Here is a 27,906-nt window from a genome sequence, read left to right on the forward strand (position 1 = left end):
ATTAGGTACGTGGCCCATCAGGAAATATTATTTTTGAAATTTGGCCTGCCTACTGAAAAGGTTGGCCACCCCTGGACTAAAGTGATCCTCCTATGTGGTCACAAAAGATAATAAAAAATGAAAAATTTTTAGTAATTGTAAGTTAATTACTGTTACCTCTAATAAAGAATTTGTCAATCATTTGTATTAAGTTTTTTCTCAAGACTGATAACCTGTTTTAAATCATAACCCATTTGTTGCAATTCACCAGACTTGTTAATTAGTCTAGAAATCATCTCAGTGATAATCTATTTTCTTACACCTAATATTATAGATAATAAAGAGGAGAAAAGTAGCAAAGTCTTTGCTAGAAATTATGCTTTTTATACCCTTGCATTGTTACATATGAGCAAAAGAGAAAATATTAAGTGGAATTGCAGTTTTTTAATCATCATGATGAAACAAAGATTAAGATCAAATTCCCGTTTTTACAGTTTGAGTCAATAGTATTAATATTTCATATAAAAAGTAATATAACATTTAATAGATGTTAGAAATTCATTATAATTGGTGAATATGTTTTTTTTTTTTTTTTTTTAACAGGTAGCAAGCAGAACACTAGGCATACCAGTTGATCTTATTCATATATCAGAAACTGCAACTGATAAAGTCCCTAACACTTCTGCTACTGCTGCCAGTAGTGGATCAGATATTAATGGAATGGCTGTTTTGGTAAGTTTTTTAAAATTATTGTTAAATTTGTTTTAAAAATTAATAATTTTATAATTTGTTTTAAATCATGAGAAATAAATAATATTAATTTAAAAATTGGAAAACTAACAAAAATATTATGATGTCACAAAATGTAGATTCCATTTGAAAAGAAAATGAAGCAAATGAAGGTGTAAACAAACAAGCAGTCTTGTAATATTTAATTTTCCTAATGAAGCATTGATCCTTATGACAAAAAAAGATATAACTTAGAAACTTGTAATCTCAGTATTGTGCAAAAGTGAAATAAAATGAAGTATGTTTAATAATGAGAGAAGTATAGTGAACGGAATGAAGAGTCATTCTGATTGGCAGATTAGACAAAAGCTAGTGCACAGTTTTGACATCAGTGAAAGGATTAATTCAGAAAGGAAGAATAGCTAAGTTTATTTCACATAAAATAATTTTAGGGAAAAAATAAGACTTTTTAGGTAGATTTCATAAGAAAGCTACCTATTATAATGGGTACCATGATTCAACTTGCGGAAAGTTTTGATATATCTTCACATTTCACATCCCCCAGATCCAAAATCACCATCAGTTCACAAGTTTATATATACAATTACATATATATATATATATATATATTTCACTCACTTTTTTGTGGGCCTGATAACTGCTGTAATTTTGTACCAATCTCTTTCAAATTGTTACATAAAATGTAACGACCCATAATCTCAGTCAATTTTTTTATTGGGCAAAATTGGACCATGGGGAGGGCTTTTTCAAAAAAACAAAATATTATTGTATCTTTTATCTTAAGTAAAATATTGAATTCAATTAAAGTTCCTACTATTCTTTGGATAAGGGCCTAAAACTTATCTAAGTTTTTTGATATCACCAATCATTGGCCCAGGGGGTGAAAAAATGGAGTTTCAAAGACAAAAAGAATCATACCTCCCTTAATAGGCACAATATCGAATCGGTTTAAAGTGGTCATTAGTCCTCTAAACGTTACCTAAAACTTTTGTCTGAAACAGTTTTTGATATGACCAACCCTAATGGCAAGGGATGACCAAAATATTGCTGTTATTGTAAGAAGATGGAGTTTGTTATATGCTAAACATGTGACATTTTTTCACATGCAACCATTGCTGTATTGAGTAAATTTTAAGTTTTTTTTTAACTTTAAGGTGGAAATATTTTTTATCACCTACGTAGCAACGATGAAATCTACTTCCGGCGTGCCGAAAGGGATTCTTTTTTTTTTGAATGTGTAAGTTTAGTTAATAATTTAGTCACTAGTGTCCTGTAATTTTTAAAATAATTTTTTCATTTTAATAAAAAAATGTTTTAATTTTAATAAAAAAAGTTAATTCATATAAATAGAAATATTTTGTATATTGTCTAGTTCAAGTGATTTCTTTTTATTAATATCAGTTACACATAACTAATAAAAATAGATTATCTGAAATTCTTCATTAAAACAAACTGTAAACAAATATTTTAAATATTTAGTTTGCAAAAAATTGTGTTCAAAAATATTTGTACTCAAAAAACTAATAATACACTTTGAAAATTTGTCAAATCAAAATTAGTGGCAACATTTGGTTTAACATGAATATATTGATGTCAGACCATGTGATTCTGCTAAATTTGGTTTGACTTTTATCTATGATTGACTAGGTTAATTATAGCGTTTGTAACTCAGTTAAAATAAACAAATTTTACTAACATTTTTAAGCTTTTTGCAGCAGTTTATACTTACTCTCCCTCTTGAGCATCTGCCATGAATGGTTATGTAATCTCAAAATCTCAAACACTGGCCTATTTTAAGCTAAAGAAATAGAGTAGTTAGCATTTTGTCAACTAGTCTCTACTTCTATCAACATTTTTTATTAATTTTCAGAATGCTTGTAATACATTATTTGAAAGATTAAAGCCATATAAAGAAGCAAATCCGAAGGGTACTTGGAAAGATTGGGTAAAAAAAGCATTTTTTGATAGAGTTTGTCTATCTGCTGCTGGATTTTATAAGTAAGTACTGCAAATTTTTACATTGATTATTTCCAAAGTAGCAGCACATGCATGATGTATATTATTTACATTATATAAATATATATACACACACACATATATGTACGGGGTGGCTAAAGATAAACCGAACCCAAAGCAAATGAAGAACACATGAACTGTAAGGTGATATTATACATGTAAATGAAAGACAAAAAACGTGTGTTCCTCCATCTCCACACAAAATTCCAGTAGAGAATTACTGGAAATTTTTACTGCCATAGTCCAGGCACAGTTTGGCTCAATGAAACACGTTCAGTGCGACTTGCTGTAACTCATCCTGTTGGATGTTGGTGATGGTGTTGCATATACTTTGTTGCAGTGCGTCAAGAGTTTGTAAATTATTAAACTTTTTCCTTCAAGTTTCCCCATAAATAAATATCACAACTGGTGACCGTGGAGGCCACAGAACCTTCAAGACTGTCCTCAGGTGTGAAAACTGAGTGCACTGCTTCCAAGGAAGCATGTGCTGTCGTACTGTCCTGCTGGTAGTATGTGAAACATTGTTCACTGATGTCAGTTGCTCTACGAAGGGCTAGAAGATGTCAGCAGTGTAATGCGCTGAGTTCACTGTGTCTCTGAAGAAAATTGGTCTAATGATTCTTGTGCCCAACACAGGCACCACTGCAATCTTTACATCATGCAGTGGTGGCTTGAATATTTGTCTTGGGTTTCAACAGACCGATTTTGTGAATTAACGTAGCCACTGAGATGGACCCATGCCTTGTCTGTCGTGATGTAGAGGTTTGGATTGAGTAAACATTTTCAATTTCCTGCAGTTGCTGTGTGCAGTACTGTACACATTTACCATGATTTGTAGGCTTTAACTCTTGTAAAGCCATTATCTTGAATGGCTTCAGGTTCAGGTCCTTTAGGATGTGCTGGCATATTGTTGGTTGTCAAATATCTTTCTTCTGCAGCTCTATCCTTTTCACAGGTGGTTATTGATGCTTCTTATCAAGCACGGATTAAATTTGCTGACTTCTTTATGAGCCCATGTATGGATGACTTGGTGGGTGGATCACTGTTGAACTCTGCATGAAATTTCTCTTGCACTCCTTTCATTGATCTGCCACCTTTTGTGTTGCATTACACTGGGTATCCAAGCATATCCAGTGAAATTTATTGCAGTTTTTATAAGACCGTTTCTCTCAAACACTCTCTGATTGTTTATCAAACTGAAATTGTGTCTATATTTATGTATGTAATATTTTTCTAATATATTTAATTTTATGTCAGCTATTCATTTCTCATATTTCTAAATTTGTGTTAAAAAACAAAAATAATAATACTAATAATAATAATAATAATAAAAATAATAATAATAATAATACTGCAGACCTAACTACTGTGTTATAATGTCAAATCTTTCCATTGAATCTTCTTTTTATTATATACATTTTTTGTAAAGGCATAAGCAGTTTATTTATTCCAGCCTTATTTGCCTCTCTATCTAATCCATGTGGTTGTACTATGAAGATTTTGAATTCTCCTTATACAAAATTCTTCCAAGGTTTGTTACTAAATAATTTGGTGAATGCCTAATGTTGGTCATGTGTTCAGTTTTATCAATTGATATCCTTATACCTGTTTTTTCCGCTGTCTCCATCAAGATGTTCAATAGTTCATCCACCATTTTTATGTCCTCTATTAGGATTGCAAGGTTGTCTGAAAAAGCTGTATAATCTGAGTTTAGATTTCCTTTAGCATATCCTAATCTAACCTTTGTAATTATCTTTACCTCAAGATTTTCCTCCATTCCGTAATAACCTTTCCAAACTACATGAAATGGAGGTAGTCCATCATCTCCTTGCCTTATACCTGACTGAATGCTGAATGGCTGTGAAATTTCTCTTTTGAACTTAATTTTTTATATTGTTTCCACTAGGGTTGCGCTTACAAGTTTTGTTTTTACATCTGCACCAAATTCTTTGTGTATTGAATAATGATTTTCTATCAATGGAATCATATGCCTTCATAAAATCCACAAAGATGATCACTATATTTTTAACTGCAACATTTTATTTTCTAATTACCCTTTCAGGTTAAATATTTGTTTGACACAAGATCTACTTTTCCTAAACCCTCTTTGATATTCTTCTATGTATGAGTCCATTTATTTTCTAGCTGATGAGCAATGCTTTCAAGAAGATCATGTACATAACAGTAACTTCTACAATAGTTACTGACATCCTTCTTGTTCTCTTTCTAATACCTTGTATGAAGTAAAGGAAGTATTGTGATTGCAAAAAATTTCAGTTGTCAAATTTCAACAGAAATATCCATCTTTATGATCTCTGAATCCATTTTGACTATTTTCGGTGTGTTGAATCTATGTATCTCGCATAACTCAAAAACAATTAGTTGTAGGATGTTGAAATTTTGAATTTAGGACTTTTGTAACATTTAGTTGTGTACCTCCTCTTTTGATTGCAATTGATTGAACCATAAGTGTCCAAAAAAGCCCAAAATCCCCAAAAAGTTGGATTTTGGGCTTTTTCTTAACTGTAATAAGCCCTCATTGAGAGCTTTTAAATGATATCACAAGTGGTACTTATTTTCATTGGTTCCAGAGTTATAGCTAAAAAAATGTTAATTAATGAAATATTTGGATCTTGCAAGGGAAGGCACATCGGTTCGAATCGTACTTTATCTCCTTTTCTTTTTTTAACTTTTTTTAATTTATTTTTTTAACCTTTCTTTTTAATTTAAATATATTGATTTATTAATAATTATAAACCCTGTAAAAAAATGTTTACAATAAATAATAATTCAATAATAATAAAAAAAATATGAAAAAAATGTCAGAAGTTATTAGTGAAATAAAATTTTATGTACTTTAAAAATGTGTAAATGTAATTTAATAGGCATTTCATAATTGTATATGTAATAAATTTGGTGAAACTTCTGATTATTTAATATTAATTGAAAATTATAATTTAGAATCATATTATTTTTTGATTTTCTAGTTTAATTTTATTTAATAAAAATTTGGTTTAATTAAATTCTGGAATTGCTGTTTAATTTTATCTAAATTAAAATTAACTATAGAGTGACTGAAAAATAGAACCTCACAAGAACAATGTATACACTGAGGTATATGTGCCCGATCTTTAATAAATTGCAAAAAATTTTGTCTTTTAGTTCATTATTCTTCTGATATTGTTGGACAATATTCTCCCTAAGTCGGAGTTGATCATCATTTCGTTTATTTGTTTTTTGTTGCCAAACATTTAATCAATCTTTGGTTTGGTATAATTCTTCTGATTTTAATTTTTGTACACATTTTGTAGTTTTCTAATTTTCTCTTTCTTTACTTTTATCATCTTCTCAAAATCTTTTTATTCTTTCTTTGTTTGCAACATTTTCTCTTTTTTTATTCTTTCTTTGTTTTTAAAATTTTCTTCCTCTATATTTATCATCTCTTAATTTTTTTATTCTTCCCTTGTTTTTAACATCTTCTTCCTCTTCATATTCATCTTCTTGTCATTTTTTTTTTAGATTTTTTCATCTTATTTTTATTTTTCCTGTATGATTGTTTCTTTTTCATTTTTAATTTATCATCAAATACTCCAATAATAAAAACTGAATTTTTTACACGGTAAGGTCAAAATTAACATTTGTAACCAGTATACATTAGTTCACTAAACAGAATAGTTTAATTATTATTAACTTTTGTTTATTCAACACACCAGAAATCTGAAACTTTTGTTAATCAACAACTCACAAACATACGAATAATACTGATCTAGTAATACAAGTAATAAAGGGACTTTTACTCTATCCTAATATTTCATGTAAGATTGTTGAATTAATGATTGTATAAATATTTGATGTTAATAAAAACTAATATTTCAGCATTGTGTAACTGTCTACTTTATTAAAAAATTGGAGGATAGTATCTCACTTCCAAATGAAATAAGTTTAAATGAAGTAAACAAAAAATGTTTATATGTAATTTAATAGGCGTACAAGGAAGTCATGTGATGTCCACATCAGATTTTTTATTAAATGAATGAATTAAAGTGACCTTCCATTCTTCTGGCAATTCCTTCTTCTTCCATATTTCCATGATGATTTTGTTCAAGTGTTTGAACAGTATTTTCATCTACCTGCATTGTTCCACATTTCAGCCATGATGGAATCTTTTCCACAAGCTTTGTTACTTTTTAAATCTTTAATAATTTGCTTGATTTCTCCCAGATGTGGTGATAGAATCTGCGTTTTGTTGTTCTGGTAACATTTCTGGGATTCTATCCTTTGTTTCTTCCCAATTGGATTAGTCCTGAAAAATATTTTTCCAAAATTTTGCAATTTTCCTTACCATTGGTCACTAGTTCACCAGTCTCCCTGCAAAAGAAAAAACTTGGGATGTGTATTTTGTCAACTTTGCTTAAATTATTTGTAATATTCTTTAATGTTATTCTTTTGAAGCTCTTCTTTTTATATTGTCTAAAAGTCCCATCTCAAAATCCTCTTATACTTTTTCTAATTTTGCAGCTTGCTTTCCTTTCCTGCCGGAATTTCACAAGGTTTACTTCAATTTTATTTACATACCAATTTTTTCATAGACATAATGTTTCTGCTACATAGAAAAATAAGCTGAAGATATTTCCGCTATAATAATTTATACGAGTATAACTATGTATTTATTTGGGATATAAATTTGAACTGTTACTCATAAATTAACAGTTCAAATTCAACTTCAAATTTAACTTCTTAGCAATATCAATATATGATTATCTGATTTTAAATAATTCATAAATATACTTATCAAAGCTATCATCAGAATTTTAAAAGAAATTAAGCTGTACTACTAATAATTTTATATATATTACTTAATATACAATAATACTATAATATATAATAATACATTAATTACTTAATATACAATAACTTAGTTCTGTAAATTTACTTGTAAACTTTGTTTAAACAGGACTCCAGAAATTGGTTATAACTTTGGAACAAACAGTGGGGTAGCTTTTAATTATTTCACTTATGGAGCAGCTTGTTCAGAAGTTGAAATTGATTGTTTGACAGGTGATCATCAGGTTGGTTCATATATTTTTTCATGAGATATTTTTCTTTACTATAATTTAAAGTAAAAAATATTTAGCTTCTCCACATATACTAAAATTATGTTTACTTTTTAATAATGGTGATCAGTATTTCAATAACCTTATTATCACAAATACAGTATTGGTTTGTGTATAATATTTAATCATACTTTTTTAAAATAAGATGGAAAGAAGCATACTAACTGCAAAAGTTTTGTTATGAGCTGCTTTTCCATAAATTTCAGTTCCTTTAAGTACAGATATGTGGGGCATTAATAAATCAACACTTTTTAAATTATTCCATGATCTGACAAATCTCGCTGCCATCATTTTGTAGCTTTTTTAAGTCTTCACTAATAAAATCTCTTGTTGACATATGTAATTCCTAAGTCTCTATTTATGAGTTCTTCAATATAATCTTGAAAAGTTTCACCCATAGAATTTGAATAGGAAGATTTTTAAAAGTGCACTTCACATCTGTTTTTTTTTCACATTCTTTTGATAAGTCATTCCTTTCTTTACAAAATACAGCTGCCAAAAACAAAATCATTAAAATTTTACTTACATGACTTCAGAAAATGATGTGTTTTGATTGTCAAACTTTAAATTTAGGCAATAAGTAATTGGTAGGAAATATTTATTTAAAAAGTTTTTCAGATATTATAATGGTGGTATACTTTCACTGATATGGTAATTTTGTGATGGTATGAAAGTTATCTTTGCACAGGAACAAGGTACAAGAATGTACAAGACTACACTTCATTTACACTCGTACATATCATCCTCATTCATCCTCTGAAGTATTATCTGAACGGTAGTTACCGGAGGCTAAACAGCAAAGAAAGAAGGAACAAGGTTCAAGTAATGGAATTTTATTTAAGTGTATCTTAAAGTATATAATTTTAGTTTCATTTATAAGAATGAACTGTTTTTAAAATTAACTCCAATGAGTTAATTTGCTTTCTCAATAGAAAGCAAGCATTTTAACCTCCTTGTTGTTGGCTGTCAACAGTGTGTTGATGAAACTGCAGTACTGAGGACATTGTAAAAACTGCATATGTACATCAGGAGTCATATATCTGTTTAACACTTTTTGTCTTCTCTAATTTTTTATCTGAAGTTATGAATAACAAATCTTTTAATGTTTGCATAGAACGAACTTCAAAAAAAAAATATATATATATTTTCTAAAGTCAGTACTTACTATAAGACCCATATTCCTCTGTACCAATATATATATATATATTTTACCAAAAACCAACTTGAACATTCCAAGTACAGAATTACAAAGTAAATGAAATGACACTTACCTGGTTTTTTATCTCTGGCAGCACGTTTTTAAATAAAAATAGATATAATCAGAATGTATATATATAATTTCAAATCCACTCAATAATGTAACATTGGCTGGCCAGGTTACATGATACAAATTTTCTAATTATTTTATTTTTAAATTCAATTTTAATTTTTAATTCTTAATTGACATCATATTTAAATATATGTAGTTATTTTATTTAATTGACCTCATGTTTTGTATATATGATAGTAATTTTAATAATTTTAGTATTTTAATCTCTTAATTTCTATTCTAATAAAACAAAATTGTTATGTTTGATATGTAATTTTGTATAATTTATATACAACATGATGTGGGGTCCCGCAAAAGTGCTATTGGAATAAAGAAAAGAAAAAAACAAGATAAGTGTCATTTCATTTACTTTGTAATTCTGTACTTGGGTTGTTCAAGTTGGTTTTTGATTATATAAAAAAAAAAAAAATACAATATGTATATATATATATATATATATAATAAAAAACAAAAAAACAACCAGTTAGATCACATTAAAATGGATTCAAATCATTCAAAGTAATCAATATTAATAGTTATATGATGTGAGAGTTGTATTTTTTAGTCTTTCATATGTCGTATGTTTTTCCTGTATGTATAAATAATACATTTCTTGTTATTTAAAAAAATAATTAATTTCAAATATGTATGATAGTAAAATATATATGAAGTAAAAAGAAAAACTAATTTTTTGACAAGAAAGCAAGCTGAAAAAATAAGCAAACTCATTTCAGAAAAAAAGAGAAATCAAATCTACATAAAATATACTAAACATAAAAATTTCATATTTGTTTTCCTTACCATATGACTCATTTTGTTTCATAATAAATCATTTCTGGTAGTATTTATCAAAACTGAGACCATTTATCAAATGTTTGGTTGTCTTCAAACAGAAAGCACAATTTTGTAACTTTCCCAGAATAATTGGTACATACACAATGTTATCTACATGTAAACAGAACAAGGAATAAATTCTTTGTTACTTATTTTGTTACAGATTTATTAAGTACACTACAGCATACTTTAATTCATTCTCACATTGACCTAACTTTTATAAATATTACTTTAAATAGGTTTGCTGAAAAATTTTTTCTTCATTTTTCACTTATAATTAAAATTACTTCAAATGGGGAAAAAATAATAATTTAAACACTTTATCCTGACTCTCACATATTAGTTGTAGATTTATTGATATATATGAGTGACTTTATAGTGGTGACAAACCAAGGACGGCTAATTACAATATTAACAATAAAATTAATTTTATTATCTTATTTAATAATTTATTTTATCTTTTATTATTCATTTGTGAGAATATGTCATTATATATTTTTAAAATTCCAGTGTGTTCTGCTGTCCAAATAATTAAAATTTCTTTGATACTATATCTTTCAAAAGGGTTTATGAATATACTATTTTTTTTCAAATTTTTGAGTGGTGCATTAACAATGAAAGTTTAAATATACTCCTCAACATTCAGATTTCTACTGAAAACCAACAATATTTAGGAAAAATTGAAATGCTTGTATCACGATATGTATATATACAGGGAGACATTCAGTAATTAAAGAGACAAATTGATGTAGAAATGAAACAGTTTATAGGAGGAGTTTTGTACTTTCATGACTTTAGAAGTTGGTATCACTGGGATGAGGGATGAGCTGAGAACAGCTGATGAATAAAAATAGTTTTGTTTATGACCTCAATATTGCATTTAACGATGGTGTGTCCGCTTGAAGTTTCCACATTAGTTGAACAACATTCACTGATCTGTTTTTTGCTTTCTGAAGGTAAAAAACTGGCAAAAATTGTGGAAATTTTTATAAGTGGGTAGAACGGTTCAAAAATGGTTGAACCTCAGTGACTGATGAGCAACATCCTAGCCGGCCAGTTGAAGTGTCAACTCCTTTGCTTTAAACCTGCATTGATGTCATTATTCGTGAAGACTGATGTACTGCAGTTGAACGTATAGGAAAAACAGTTGCAGTAGGTGTTGGCACAGTTCATAACATTATCAGTAACAAGCTCAAGTACAACAAAACAAGTCCAAGATGGATCCTGAATGAGTTAATGCAACAACAAAAAGGAACAAGATTCAAAGTGTACAAAGTGTGTGTTAAAAGAACACTATGAAAGGGAAGGTGACCCTTTTCTAAACAAGATTTTAACTTGTGATGAAACTTGGGTTCACCATTTTGAACCAGAGTCCAAAAGACAAAGCATGGAATGGGAACACACCAGCTCACCTGTCCGAAAGAAATTCAGAATGCAACCATCAGCAGGAAAAGTCATGTTGATTGTCTTTTGGGATGCCCAAGGTATTGTTTTTCCTGATTATTTGGAAAATAAATGTAAATTAAACAGTGTTTACTACTCAGACATGCTGATGAAAAAAGTAAAGCCAGCAATGAGAGAAAAACAATGCGGATCTCAAAGAAAAGGCATGGTATTGCTACGTACTTGACAATGCTCATACTCACACCACCCAGCTGACCCAAAAAACCATTGGAAAAATGGTTTGAAAGGTACTACCACATCCTCCCTAAAGATTTGGCTCCCTCGGATTTTCATTTGTTTGGTCCACTCAAGGAGGCATTACGAGGAAAAACGTTCAGCAACAACAAGGAGGTCAAAGAATTTGTAGGAAAGTGGCTCAAACAACAAGACAAAGACTTCTTTGCATCATGTGTGAAAACTAGTTCATCGTTGGGATAAGTGTATTAATGTTTCTGAGAATTATGTTGAGAAGAAGTAAAAGTCTCATTTTATAAAAATACACAGTTTTTTTTTTATACAAGGTCTCTTTATAATTATGGAATGTCCCTCGTGTGTGTGTGTGTGTGTGTGTGTGTGTGTGTGTGTGTGTGTGTGTGTGTGTGTGTGTGTGTGTGTGTGTGTGTGTGTGTGTGTGTGTGTGTGTGTGTGTGTGTGTGTGTGTGTGTGTGTGTGTGTGTGTGTGTGTGTGTGTGTGTGTGTGTGTGTGTGTGTGTGTGTGTGTGTGTGTGTGTGTGTGTGTGTGTGTGTGTGTGTGTGTGTGTTTGTGTATATATATACACGAAGGACATTTAATAATTATAAATTAATTATTTACTCCAGGTAATGTAAAATAATATAACTTTAATGCTATTATGAATTTAATAAGTTAAACAGTTATTAAAATAAATATGGACAGTAGGTACTCTAAAGAATTCTTTGCAAAATATGAAAATGTATAACTGAATATACATCTTAACTGTTAAAATTGTCATCATCAGTACATATAAATGAATGAGTGTAGCTTTTGTAGATATGTATGCAACATTTATACTCATGTTTATAAACATATGAGTTAAAGTTAAAATTTTTCAAACTTAAATTTTTGAATTCTCTTAGTAACTATAAAGGTTTAACTACAGCTTTAAAATGTTGCTTACACTTTTAGAAAAGGATTATGGATACACTTGATATAATTTTATTATTTTCTCAATGGATGACATAGATCATGAGAGCAAAATAACGTTCAGATAAGAAATAAGCATAGGTAAGCAGCCATGTTTGGAGGTACAGCACTATTGTCAACTCTCCATTTATCAAAAGTTTTCATTTTATAAAAAAACTGAATTAAACTTCTTTATAGGAGATTTTTTTTAAATTTTATTTTAAGATTTCCTATAGGCTAATAGAAAATTGTTGCTATCTTGAGAAATGCCAGATAATTTAGTTAGTAATTTATAAATTAAATTAATTAATATGCTTTATAATATAAATCAAAATTTATACGTTTAGACAGGTTTTTACTTTAATAATATAAAATAATAATCCAAATAAGTACTCTTAAAAAAAAAAAAAATTATGTTTGATAGGAGGATATAACAGATTAAATATGTTATATCATTCATGTGATATGTTATATCATTGTTATGTAATAGTAGAGTATTTTATATTTAAATAAAACTTATGTTTTCAATACTGTTGCTTTTTCATGAGCAAGATATTACAGGATGTTAATTTTATTTTTGTAGTTAGGTGTAGACACTACATCAGCAGCACTGCAGCACAGTTGGTAACTGTGTAATAGGAGCATAGATAAACATATATATTATTGTATTATGAAAAGAAATTGACTTTAGTAAATGAATAAAGATTAATTGTATGTATTTTTTTACAGGTTCGTCGTACTGATATTGTAATGGATTTAGGTGAAAGTTTAAATCCTGCGATCGATATTGGACAAATAGAGGGTGGGTTTATGCAAGGCTATGGTCTTTTTACTATTGAGGAAATGATGCATTCACCTCAAGGATTTCCATATACTCGTGGTCCAGGAACTTATAAAATTCCTGGATTTGCCGATATTCCTGCTGAGTTTAATGTTTCTTTGCTCAAAGGAGCTCCCAATCCTCGTGCTATATACTCTTCAAAGGTAATATAAAATAATATAACTTTAATAATATTATGAATTTAATAAGTTAAACAGTTGTTAAATTAAATATAGACTGTAGGTACTCTAAAGAATTCTTTGCAAAATATGAAAATGTATAACTGAATGCACATCTTAACTGTTAAAATAGTCATCATCAGTACACATAAAAGAATGGATTAAAAATAAATTAAGTACAAACTAAAACAAAAAAGAACAAAATAAATGAAAACAAATTAATGAACAAAAAAGGCAGCCCTTTATAAAGCACTACAAAAAATTCTACCTATATCAATTGTTAAAAAAAATTTTACTGTATAAAATAAAACAAGATTTAGAAAAAAATCACTAAAGTGGAAACAATAAAAGTCAAAAGAAAAGATCTGTTCACAATTATGGCCAGAATTGGCCACCTTGTATAAAGCAGATTTGAAAGTTTATCAAAAGAAGACCAACAACAACAGAGTTCAAATGATTATTAAAAACCGAGTACAAATGTCTCTAATATCTTAGTTTTCTTTTACTTTCCCTAAATTTTGTTTAAAATGGAAGATACCTCTATGATATTTGAACTTTCTTGCTATTAGTCTTTTTTTAAATTTATGCCTTATTTTATCCTACTTTATAAATGAGGAGATATATGTAACCAGTTTAGTTTTGATTTATGTATCTTATTGCTGACTAATCTTTATCTGTTTATTTATATTGACCAAGGCTAAATTTTTTTCTAGTTTTCAGTTTCTTTTATAAATGCTTGTTTTCATAAACGCAAGTAAAAATTGTTTGTTGTATTTTATAAGCTCTGACTTTAAAATTTGTTATATTACTTATTTTCATTCTTTTTATATATATTTTTTTTTTATTTCTATTTATTGGTTCTTTTGTAAGCCACTGATGATGACTATTTAGCAATCAAAATACAAATTTAATATTATAGATTCTCATTTTTTTATACTTTCTTCTGGCAAATACGTTTTTGGTAACAATATACTATTATAAACTAAATAACATACTATTATATTTTACTATAATATTCACCATCTTATTAGTAAAAAACAGCATAAATTATTTCTTTTCTGACTTTTGATTTCATGTTAATATGAAACTTTTTGCATCTTTTAGGCTGTTGGTGAACCACCTCTCTTTTTGGCTTCATCTATATTTTTTGCCATCAATGATGCAGTAAAGGCAGCTAGAGAAGAACATGGTGTTAAAGGTTTTTTCAGATTTGATTCTCCTGCAACATGTGCAAGAATACGTATGGCTTGTGAGGATATGATTACAAAAGAGGTAATCTGTGTCTTTATTTATTTAACGCAAAACAATTGAACTTACACATAATTCAAAATCAAGATATCAAACAAAATAAAGAGTTAATAAATAATACAAATAAAAAAATACCAATAAACAGTTCCTCAAATTCCTTAAACAAATCTCACCCCCACCACCTGTACTTAATTGCACCTTAAAATACTCAAGGCTCACCATCTACATCGTCTGTTCACAACTAAATTATAACCCTATTTATGAAATAGCTAGAGATTTGAACAAAGCCATTATATAATATTTAAATATTTAACACTAACATATGATTTGTTAGTAAACAACATCCAACATACCAACATCTGCAATAACATACTATAGAACAATTATTGGTATAAAAAACAATATACCACTAAATGCACATTTCTGAAATCAAACGATGCAAAAATTAATTTAAATCACAAAAACTCAACTCTACGAGAGTCAGAACATCATTTCTATTCTTTTTCTGATATATTTTGAAAACACTGACACTAGTAAAATGTATAATTATTGATTTGTTCACATTATTAACCAAACTATATCTCAACTTACACCTCATGCAAAAATATAAACATAACAAATTGCTTAACTAACTCAAAACAAATAATATGCGTCCTTTTTAATTGTATTGAAGACGTGCTATGCATAACAAACTTATTCACTACAAGTATTAGTTCTTTGAGCATAAATTAATGGCTTTATTTGTCACATATGAATAAATCTAAGGATTCAAATCAGGAGGAATCTGACTGGCCAGTTTGGAAATCCTTGGCCAATTCACCTAATTGGAAATCTTTCATTGAGATGCTGAGTTATATAGCAATCAAAATGAGTTGGTGATCCTAGAAGTATGTGTATGTTATCACAAGGAGATCCTATAAAAGCTGAGAAAGCTCATTTTGAAGAAAATTTAGACAGGCATCCCTTTAAAGTTGACAATTTAGGAAAATTGTGTAAGGATTATTGTTATTCTACATATGTCTGTATCATTATCACCAGCATGTGTAAATGTTACTTTGTAGTAAAGAGTATTTGCATGGTTTAATGCATTATTTTTCCAATAACCAGTGATGGTAATTGATTCTCTGTTTATAATCACATTCTTCCAGATGTTGCCCACTCTGAAGATGGTATGGATATACCTTCATGATGTAATGTTTTCAATATGCTAACATGCAGAATTTGAAAATAATCTTCATCGTACTTGTTGAAAGACTTAACTGTCTTATGAGACAGTTACATTATGGAAACAATGTTTCCATAAGACTTTTATGGAAAGAAGGAAAATGAAGGAGAAATTATCATCACTTTCCATAGAACATTTGTTGTTAATTTTGTTATCTAGAATTCTAGAATCCAGAAATGTATATCCAGGTACACTTTTGTTATACTATATATCTATAACACACACCCTTGTAAATTATACTAAAACATTTGGTACAGATTAATGGCTACCCACCTACATTGAAGACATTTTAAGAATATTTAAGTTTCATGCTGTCTTTATATTTCATGAAATAAGTTTTATTTACCCAATCTGAAAGAGATGTGCATTAAGTAGTAATGGGAATTTGAATTTAAGGTTTAAACAGATAAGATGTTTTAAAACTAAATTTACGGTTTTGTTGGGATTGCCTAGATTGATAAATGTTTGAGTCTGGGACTGGACGGGGTTACGGCAGTGGTGTTAAAAATTATGGCTGAGGCATCCCCTCTGTCATTTTTTGAGGTTTTGAATCAGACCTTGTCTTGTGGGGTCATGCTGGGTAGCTGGAAAATGACCAGGCTGATCAAGGTGCCTAAGGTGAGAAGTGATTATCGACCTATATCCCTAATTTTTGGAAAGGTCTTTGAGGCTCTCCTGGCTAGGAGACTTGGCCTGGAAATGGAGTAATGTGGTAGACTGTTCGAGAGACAATATGGTTTTAGGAAGGGCGGTCCACTGTGGATGCAGTAGGAGAGTTTTGGAGATCGCTAAGGTGGCTGCATCGGGGACTAGACACATTTGGAAGATATCGATGTTGAATACGGTAGATATTGAAAATGCTTTCAGTCCTATTTTTTGGAATGCTATTTTGGACTCATGGTGGATAGGAAGGTTTCTCCCTACCTGATCAGAATGATTCAAGAGTCATAACCATGGAGAAACTCCTCAGCCCAGAATTGACCCCTCAGGGGTCAATTCTGGGCTCTCTATTATGGAATGTGGCATATGATGGCCTAGGCGTTGAGGTCCCAGCAGGAGTGCAGTTACTCACCTATGTAGATGACCTCACCATTGTGGTGACAGGACAGAGCACTGGAGCACTGGTGAGGTTAAGCTTCAGGCCAGCCAAGCCGTGATGATGGTGGTGGTGAACTGGCTAAACGCTAGAGCAAACAAGGTTGCACCTCATAAAACTAAAATGATCCAGATGATAGGAAGAAGGAGGATCCCGAGGATCTCCATAGGAATAGAAGTGACCCCTTGGAGAGAGCGAGGTATCTTGGTGTCTGGATGGATCGAACTAGGGGGTTCAACGTGCATATTGATGAGTTGTGCAAGAAAGTGGAGAAGGTATCATCGGCAGTCTCTAGGTTGATGAGGAACATCAATGGCCCATGCACTTCCAGGAGAAGACTGATATCATCCACAATGGCCTCAGTCATCTTATATGCAGCTTCGGTATGGTTTTAAGATCTGAAGGTTAAGCATAACTGAACTAAGATAAGTGCTGTGCTTATAGAAGCACAGCACTTATAGAAGACTTGTGCTTCATGGCCATGGCATACTGACTGGTGTCGCTTAGCCTGTCCTTTAGATATTCGGTATGGCTCCTATTGATATGCTGGCAGAGGAACAGGCAGATAGATACAAGGGTGTGGAGGTTTCGGATATCAGGAGCAGGATGTTTGATTGATGGCAGGAGAGGTGGGATGCAGCTACCATTGGCAGGTGGATGCATGAGCTAATATCATGTGTGAGGTCTTCGCTTAACAGGAGACACGTGGAGGTAAAGTTTTGGATGACCCAGTGGCTCACAGGGCACAGGTCATTCAATGTCTACTAGAGAAAGATGGGAGACACTGACATTAATATACTGCCCTGAAAGAGATGATGTGGAACAGCTGTTTCTAATGTGTCCAAGTGGGCTACACAGTCATTGTTTGATGTAGTGGTCTCCCCAGAGGAGGTCATGGAATATATGTTGGCTTTGCATGAGAAATGGAACATTTGTGTGACATGGTTTAATGATGTACTCTCTAGGAAGCTTACAGAAGAGGAGAGGTAGTTGGGCAGTTTCCAGATGAACATTGTCTGTGGAAGGCCAGCCTTCGGGGGTGGACATCATAACCACTTTAAAGCAGGTTGCGCCATTCTCGGCCTATCTCGCTTCGTCCTGCTCTGATAATGTGCCAAGAACGACACAAAAAAATGAGAAATGAAAATGTTTTATAAAAATGATTACTGAAATTTAATTTTGTTAGGTTTTTTGAAGGATCATTATTAAATAAACTGAAATACGCTAGAAATTTTAATGTTTGAATAGATTTAAGTTTTACTAATGTAATTTGTCTTAAAAAATAATAATTTTAATGTTGGGATTCATTCACCCTTTGATTCCGGTCGGACGCTCGCTACATCACGAAGGGTAGTCCTCTTTATACGTATTAGACTCTCTACTGCGCTGTTCCTCTTCTGCCGCCGTTCACAGCATCCCCGGTCGCCGATCTTAATGGCTGGATCCTGCTCCTTCCAAGTCCAGAGAGAGAGAGTGCTGGACCGCCTCCTTCCGAGTCCTGAGTGAGAGTGCTGGACCATCTCCTTCCGAGTCTTGGTTGAAAGTCTATGTCCTTTCTACTCGCTTACTAGCCGGCCAGTGAAAAAAAATATAATTGCTTTCCCCTTCCAACAAAGCTTATTATGTTACAGCTCGCATGCGCGAGAATGTCAACATTTAAACAAGACAATGTCAACAAAAAAAAAGCGTTACTTATATTAGATCTAAAACAATTGAATATAAGTTACAATGTTATCTTTATTTTTTTCTATTCATGAGGTTTGACACGCCTCAAGGTGCAATTAACAGCAGTGGATTCATAGCTCATGTGTATGTAATTTGCTTTGAATGGCTCTTCTGGAAGAATAAATTTTACATAATTTGAAAGTGAATTAGTTGCGAAATCATATAAAACCCTCCTATATCTTATGTTTAGTCATCAGACTAAAGGAGGTTAACATGTGATCTATCTAATGCTGTATATCACCTTCATTCTTTTTCTCCATAATAATCTAAAAAAAATGAGAGATTAAAAATAACAAAATACTAAAAATATATAAAGTTTGATCATTGTATCACCAATTTATAAAATTTATGTTCAAGTAATTCAAATTTGTCTAGTTTATTCTCCATAATATTTGTAAATAACATACTGTTAGTTACAACCTACAATTTCTCAAATATTAACATCTGTGAATACCTCAAAGGGTCTCTTTTCACTGAGTTTATTAAATGATTTTCAGAACAATGAATGACATTTTTTTATAAAATGCCCATTAAAGAAGAAAAAAATACATAATCAAAAATATTGAATCAATAAACCTGTTAAAAATCTTATGTTATTAAAGCTTTACTATCTCACAAGTTGCTCTAATATATGAGTGAAAAAATAACAGTTTATGTGAATTTTAAGTAAGAAAAAACAAAAAATTGCACCATTATGTTACATGTAGTTTCAGTGCCCAATATTTTTTTAAAGATTTTATTATGTATTAATATTACAGTAATAATATGTATTTGATATGTCATAAATCTTTTCATTTTCAGTTTCCTGAACCACCAAATGGATCTTATAAACCATGGAATGTTACTATATAACGGTTGGAAAACTATTAATTATATTACTGTAATGATAATTATTTGTTTGTTATATGGTAATATATTTTTTATTTTGTTAATGTTATTTTTTTCCAATAACTTCAGTTAATTTTTAAAGTTAATGTAACACAGAGTGTTAGTTTGTTTGTTACTGTGGTAAATATTTGTTGCCTTTCAGAAGAATATTTGAAACAGTAGAAAGTTCATTCTTTCAATAAATTTGGAAATCTGGTTGAAATATATTTAAGGGTTCAAGAAAAATTTATTTGAGTATTGCAAAAATCAGTATCCAGTAGATTTTTTTATATTATGTATTGTAGCGTTTATTTATTTGTTAAATGCTGTGAAAATACATATATGTATGAATTGTCCACTAATAAAGTGTCGAAGTTCGCGGAGTCTTTTAAATAAATTAAGCCTTTATGTAGTTGTGTTTATAAATTATTTTTTGTTTTAAATTATAATTGTCATTCATATATATATATATATATATATAAAATTATTAAACTTGTAGTTCTATATGCGAATTCATTGTATTTGTAATTAATATATGTAACTTGAAAGTCTATACGTAACATCATGAAATTAGTGCATGTTGAGTCCTTGGAGACTGACTGAAGACAGAGCATGACCTACTTATATAGATGTATGGAGCCACTTAATCATCAGGAGTTGAGTGCATCTTAACGGAGTTGTGTATTCATCAAGAGCTATATGAATCCAACTGCAGCCGGGTACAGCTGAATGGAGCTATCCGAAAGTTCTTTAAAAGTTCTATTTTAAATGAAAATTAATTTTTCTCATTAATTGTGAATTTTAAATAACATGAATGAAACCTGATTCTATACATACAGTTCAATTATCCATTATCATATTATTTGATGTAAGGACTTACTTTTACTAGAAGATTAGATATTATAATAGAATTTTGTTAATGACTTGATATTATTTTATACTTATAAATCACTTATGTACTTATATAATATTTATAATATATAATTATATATATAAACTATTTCTTTATAACAATTATTTGAAATAAAAATGCAGGTATTTATAAAATACGATGGCGGTTTGAAAAGCATAAATAAAATCTTATTTGATCTTATAAATCTTATAATATAATCTTATATCTCCGTTTGGCTATAAATAAAACACTTGCATAGGTAGAAATAGTTTGTTATATATAACTTAAAACTACAGCTTTTAACTATTTTCCAACATAGTCACCATTTAAATTCAAGTGTTTTTCATAGAGTTTCAGTAATTTACAAATACCTTCATAAAATTCAGCTGCCTGTGTACCTAGTCAACCTTTCATGGCATTTTGAAGTTCGTCGTCATTATCGAAGTGCTGTGATGCCAGCCATCCTTCATGTGAGTGAAGAGATTAAAATCAGTCAGTGCCAAATTTAGGCTGTAAGGGGGATGATAAAAAATGACCGATTGGAATTTATTTAGAAGTTCCTGAGTTCTTTGAGCACTGTGAGAATGGGCATTGTCATGCAAAAAAACTACACTAGACGACAGCATACCGTGACATTTGTTCTGAATGGCTCGTATAAGTTTTTTTAAAGTTTCACAGTAAACTGCTGAAGTAATTGTCGTACCACATTCCATAAAATTTCTTTCTTTTAAATTGATATATTTCTTCTTTATTTTAGTTATAATATTGTATTTTTACTGATTGCAATTTCAGAAAATTATTATTAAAGGAAATTAATATTATTGCAATGCAAATAAATTTTTTAATAAACTTCTAAAGTAACGTACGGGAAAACTTTCACAGTCAAAACTCACAGGGAAAACTCACAAAATCTTTTTATTTATTTATACTCATAATAACAGGTTGATGATCAATTGAATTTTCTTATTTACTGCAGAAAATCTTTTTTGGAGCAGATTGTTCTAAATTATTGGATGCCATTAAGCTATATTAACTGAGAGAGGGGTATTCCACAACAGAAAATTCCATTTTAACAACAAAAAAAAATCAAAATTTGTTTTTAGAACTTTGTTAATCTGGATGAGATTTTTTTCTTAATTTTCATACCAGTTTTACCTTATTTCTTGAAATATATCTCTTTCCCTTATTATTTCCCTTATTTCGCCTTTAGTGAAGGCGATGCCTGATTAAAAAAAAGGCAAAATTGATATTTCAAACTAAAATTAAATACCTACACTAGTACAAAAGATTAAAGGGACATCTATATTTTATGATAAAAAATGATTGTATTCAGACTGCTGTAACTTAGCAACCCAGTGGCTTAGAGAATCAAATAAAAAAAATTGAAGCTTGAATACTCTACTTTTTGACAGTACACTTCAGACGTAAAAAATCATCAAATTATAAAAAACAAATTTTTTGGCTTTTGTTCATTTTGTATTGAGGTATTGTAATCTTTAAAGATTGAGACTGCAACATGTATCATCTGCTCTCAGCTTAACCCAAGATCATCTTACAGTCTCGATTATTAAAGGTTTCAATACCTCGGCACAAAATGAACAAAATCCAAAAACTGCAACGCTACATTGAAGACTTCACAATTTGTCATTAAAGCTAGATCAAAACCCTTTAATTTCCATATTTATTTGTATCAATATGTTGCTTAGATCGGGAGATATGCAGTTTTTAAATTAAAAAAATTGCATTTTCCCTTTAAAGTGGAATATTTTGGTCCAGAAAAATCATAGATAGACATACAAAATAAGAAATTTGCTAACGTCTTAAGTTTTATTTTTTATTTTTTTTATTCATCTCTCTAAGCCCCTTGGTTGCAAGGTTAACACAGTTTAAATACAATCATTTTTTATCTTAATATATAGGTGTCTCTTTAATTTTTTGTACTATTATATAATATAGCAGTAGTACAAAATAAAAAAATAAAACTGATTTATTTTCTTTTATACAGTCACTTAACTGACGCAAGTTAGAACCTTTCTTTATTCTGTTTAGCAGTCACCAAATGTATCATTTTGACGACTATTTATAATAAATATGTCGAAACAAATTAGTATTTATTATTTACTGTCGCCTAATGGTTTCGATGGCACGTGGCACTTACTAACCGTATAGTAGCCCTGAAAAGGGCTGTTTTTGTCATCGATTGGCTTCGACAGCTTGTTATAGTAACTAACCTTATGGTAGCTCTGAGATGGGCTGTTGTCGTCGAATGGCTTCGATGGCTCATAATTAATAACCTTGTGGTGGCCCTGAAAAGAGTTGTTTTTTGCGTTAGCTCTGAGAAGAGCTGTTGGGTCCAGAAGTTGGTCTCCAGCGAAGTCGGGGAGTTGCGGCTTGTCTATTGAAGTCCGACTGGGCTTTCCCTCAGCGGCATTTGGATCCCCACTACAGTGTGGCAGTGGTGGCCTTCGAAGCCCTGCAGTGTTGGGTCGGCGTCAGTCGTCCTTCGCCGGCGCGGCCAAGACGGTTCTTCTCGAGCGATCTCACGCCGGCCAGGGCGATTGAAGCCCGGCGAACTGGAGCAGGATGGTAACGACCGCGTCCAGCGGCTTCCTCGGTGGGACGGCCAGGCCTGCAAGGTCCCATGTTGAGGCAGCCAGGAACTTCTTCCATCTTCTTCTTCTTAGTCTTCTCTAGGTGGTGCCAAACAATGAATTGAAAATTCACTCTCATGCACGCTCTTTTATTGGAGCCTGAGATTGGTGGGGCCGCTATGGTGGGAGAACTGGGCGGCGGTATAGATGCTTGTGTCAGCATGTCCGTATATTGTGCGCCAGCTCACAATGTGTTGCTACAGTGTTACAGTTGCTGTTCGCTGCCGATATTAAATTAGGCATATATGTGATAACAATAGAAAACATTATTATTCAATTATCATCGAATAAATTAAGAAAAAGCGACACGAAATACATATGCAACACAATATAAAATTGAAGTAGCAAAAAAATAAACATTTTTAATTTTTGAAGACGAATTATAAACAAACCAATTATTGAATATTATATGTTTTTATACCAAATGACAGCCTATGTCATCCTGTTCAAAATGCCGTTTAGTTTATGAATCGTATAGCATTTCTCAAACATGTATTAAAATGATTAAATCATCATTGCTTAAGTTAATTTTTGTATGACTTAAGGTCTGTATGAATTAAAACAACATGATTTGTCCAATCCTGCATGAATTGACAGGATTATCGGTAATTGTTCTAATTTACTCTCTATGAATTCTGTTACATGCGGTAAACGATTAACTGCATGTTTATTCCTGTCAGTTTGTATTGCATTTCAAACTTATAAAGGCAGTAATTATTTATTTTATTTTCATTAGCATTTTCCCGTGCAATTGGTAGCAGGTTTTTTAAAGTCAATCTTTTCACGTATTTGTGAAATCCAAACCATGTTGGAAACAAAAGAAGAAACAATAGTACAGTGCGGAATATATTAAAAACAGGTTTATCGAAAATCCATCATCGCCAATGTGCCTTTGTCGAAAAACGTTTTCAAATTAAGCGATGAAGCCTTCCAGGCTACAAGGTCATTTTCATAAAATGCACTCAGATAAGAAAGACAAAGATGTGGCCTATTCTCAAGACCTGGAAAAGTCAACCAACTATATTAAAACTTTTTTTCAGTGACCTCCAAGTAAGACGCGATGACAAACTTCGAGCTTTGTACAATATCTCATTGTTAACTGCTAAAACAGGCAAACCACAACTATTGGAGAAGACTTAATTTTACCGGCAGTAAAAAAAGGAATAGCCACTGTGCTCATGGCCCAATCGCCACTGGACATACCAGACTGGTTTGTCCATATTGGATGGTTTTTCAATGTCAATACAGCAGGATCATTTCAGTTAGAAGAACAACTTATAGAACTGATCATCACATCGTTGTATTTGTCTGAACGTGAATTTAGTGCTGCAGCAACGTTGCTAACCAAACAGAGAAATCAGTATGTTACTGAACGCGGCGACCTACGGTTGTTTTTAAGAAAATTCGAGCCTGATATTAACAGACTCATTAAAGCACATCAGATTCATCCTTCATATTAATGTAAGTGTAATTTTTCAATTGAAAGCTTAGTTTTAATTATTGTATTATTATATTGAATATGCTATCACTTTTGTTGTTATATAACTATATTGATGCAATTGTAATTTTTTTTGAGAGCAATTTTAATAAAAATACTTTTAAATATGATTAAGTATGCGTTTTAATTGTTCTCATATAAAATGTAAGTTTCAACTCAGAAATAGGCTATGCCACGTTTAAAAACAGATTGCAATTGCTGTTTTTAAGATGCGCTCTTAAAAACAGCAATTGCAATTATTATTTTTAACAGATGGTAAATTAAAATTTTGGGGGCGCTAGAAATTTTTGATTCTCAATGTGGGTAATGGACGAAAAAGTTTGAGAATCAATGGTTTAAACTGAAAAAAAGATTTTAAAGAATTCAAAAAATCGTTATTTTTATTCTTTGATCGGCTCTCCTTCACCAGATATTGTCCCCAAAGTAGTTTTTTGGCAATTTCCTCTACTGCTCTGTTTAGAAAGACATAAAAAAATGGTTAAAAAAATTTGATTAATAAAAAGGTAGTTTTTTTCGATTTTTGAGGAAGGAAGAGAATTTGGGAGCAAATTGTTTTATTATGGTTAGCAAAATTTTGAGAAAATTGATCCCAAAGTAGTCTCTATCTATCCACACCCCCTGCAGATATTAACTCCAAACTTTACCAACAAATTGCCCTATAAGCACACGTCTCTGTGCCAAATTTCATCAAAATCTATGTATCTAATCAAAAGTTATTAAGCTTCAAAGATGCCAACACACGTTCATTCGTACGTAGGTACAAACATAACGCACATTTTTTTTTTAATTCCTGGGTCATGAAACATTGAGAAATACATCATAAACAACTTTATTTTTATCGTTTTATTTTTTATTAATACTTATGATGTTTACTACTTTATTAATACTTAGTATTAATGATACTAAGTAATGATTAAGTAAATTTTGTCGTTACACTTCCATAAATCCAGTGTACAGCAACTTTCCGAACCCATTGTATTAATCAAAGTAATATTTTTCAGATTTATGACCAGATTAAAACAAGTAATCCGTAGAAGATCAGGGGTGTACTGGTGCCAACACGCCATTACAGTACTGCTTTTTGGGAAAAATAAAAAATTGTCCTTTCATATAAAATTCTTTTTACTTAAAGTCTGGCCCACATTTTATTTTAACGTTATATATTCATTGTTATCGTGTCTTTTAATGAAAAATTTTTTGCAATTCCTTAAATGACGTGTGACGAAGAACATTGCTGTTGCCTAAACATATCCTATAATACTGTGAGTGACCCATTTGTTTACGTCTAGCAGACAGAATGCCATATCTAAAAACATAACTTCGAGGACACTGGATTGCAGAAAATACCCGAAATAGACAAAGAAAAACAACCACTTTGGAGGATTCCTCTCAATTTGCTAAGTTCTTGTAACTCTACGGACATGTGGGGGTATCAAAATTTGAATATTTCAATGCATAAAACATTTAGTATTCTGATATTTTAACTACTGAATGTTAAATTGTTCAATTGGTCATATATTAAATGTTTTTGTGTTTGATTTGATTCCTAACCTTCATTTCACATTTATTTTTATTGATATGTTATTACCAAATTATAAGTGATCAGTGGCAGAGCACTAAATTTAGGTATCTAGAGTTACCCTTTTATTAAGATTTTGCTTATCTGTTTTTAATATAGTTATAAAAATATATTTAATCATATTTTCTTATTAATTTATTTTTTATTCCCGTCAGTTATAGTATAAAACTTTTCACGTTTGACTTTTTTGGATCCAGATCATGAAACGTCAAATAATTAAAACAGACTAAACTTTGTTTCATTGTGTGTGTGCGCGCGCGCGCGTGCATGTATTGGTATTTATTTACGTTAATAATTAAGAATTGGCTGGACCTAAAATTTTCAAATTAGACTTAGTGATCTCTGTACATAAGATGATACTATTAAATTTTAGAATCGAGGTTTGAAAGGGTTGGAATCAATAATCACATCTCGTTGAGCTCTTTTAAAAACATTACGATTTTGTTATTTAAATGTTCCAAAAAATGACTCGAAGATAAACTTCCTCGAAATTTGTTGTTTCGTTCTCTCGCTCTCTCTCTCTTTTTGCTATTTTTTTTTTATTTTTTTAGATTATTATACCCCATTTAGAGAAAACTCATACCCCATTTTTTAACTGATTGCCGTACTTTCCTATTTGCAGCATAGCTCTAGAGCTATTATGTCAGGAAAGTAAAATAAGAAGGCAGTTACGAAAACTAGTAAATTATAAATGCAACATACAGAAAAGCAGAAAAGGTTAAATCAAAATAAATAAAGAAGTTAAGAGAAAAAGACGGAAAATGTGATTTGAATAACAGATTTGATAAATATATATTATATATACAAAACAATTGCTTTCATTACATTGCAGTAACATGAAATGGAAAATGAAACATTCATGACGTTATTTTTTTTTTAATACAATAACTAGGCCAAGCTGGGTATTTCCTGAACAGTAATATATGATAATAGGTCAATATATCGTGAAAATAATTATACCTTCAGTTTGTTTAACTACCCGTATTCTACAATATTATATTAGTCTATGAAAAAAAAATTTATATATAGAAGCCAATAGTATATTATACAACATTATTTAAAGCAATATATTCATTTTTTGACATTACATAATTTAATATTTTCCCCGTTTAATATAAAAAATAAATAATGATATAAAAAATAAAATAATTACACAAGACATAGATGAATAACTTACATTCCGAAAATTTTCGGAAAATAAAGCCAAAATTTAGTATCAAAGATAGAAGATAACTTTTGAGAGAGAAAGTAGATTTAATAGGTGTTTCAAATTGGTAAGGCTAGTATTGAAAAATTGAGTGCTAGAAAAGGGTTTTCCCTTAATTAATTTTTCCAATTAATGATAATTTGAGGGACTATATTTTTAAGATATAAATTTAATAAAATTCTAAATAATTTTCAGAAGAAAGCAGCAGAATAAATACGACCTCAATTAATCTGCTGTCTTGGAAAAACAGGGCAGTAGACACTACACATTAATATCCAAAATTTATAAGACTACAGGTACCCTGAGGTTTCATAAAATACATTATTTTTATTA

At 30.5% G+C, this 27,906-nt stretch overlaps 1 protein-coding gene and 1 long non-coding RNA gene across 8 annotated transcripts in view; one reads left to right on the forward strand and one right to left on the reverse strand.

The window, feature by feature from the left end:
• Positions 1-20,258, forward strand: part of ry (xanthine dehydrogenase rosy) — a 99,664-nt gene extending 79,406 nt beyond the window's left edge. Inside the window, exons 23-28 of the mRNA XM_075368360.1 lie at positions 583-711; positions 2,600-2,727; positions 7,700-7,814; positions 13,316-13,570; positions 14,690-14,857; positions 19,681-20,258. Of these exons, the coding sequence (XP_075224475.1) occupies positions 583-711; positions 2,600-2,727; positions 7,700-7,814; positions 13,316-13,570; positions 14,690-14,857; positions 19,681-19,731 (846 nt within the window). The 3' untranslated portion in view covers positions 19,732-20,258. The remainder of the gene's footprint in view (positions 1-582; positions 712-2,599; positions 2,728-7,699; positions 7,815-13,315; positions 13,571-14,689; positions 14,858-19,680) is intronic.
• Positions 1-27,906, reverse strand: part of LOC142326146 (uncharacterized) — a 101,139-nt gene that overhangs the window by 4,918 nt on the left and 68,315 nt on the right. For 3 of the 7 annotated variants that reach the window (XR_012756706.1, XR_012756710.1, XR_012756707.1), the window contains exons 2-4: positions 18,467-18,721; positions 14,606-14,804; positions 9,970-10,113 (exon numbers count right to left, since the gene is read on the reverse strand). This is a non-coding gene — a long non-coding RNA (uncharacterized LOC142326146). Of the gene's footprint in view, positions 1-8,721; positions 8,935-9,969; positions 10,114-14,605; positions 14,805-18,466; positions 18,722-27,906 lie in introns of those variants that run through there. The other 4 variants (XR_012756708.1, XR_012756711.1, XR_012756709.1 and 1 more) reach the window with 4 other exon arrangements.

The sequence above is a fragment of the Lycorma delicatula genome, chromosome 6 (assembly GCF_047948215.1).
Source record: "Lycorma delicatula isolate Av1 chromosome 6, ASM4794821v1, whole genome shotgun sequence".
NCBI classification, from domain to species: domain Eukaryota; kingdom Metazoa; phylum Arthropoda; class Insecta; order Hemiptera; family Fulgoridae; genus Lycorma; species Lycorma delicatula.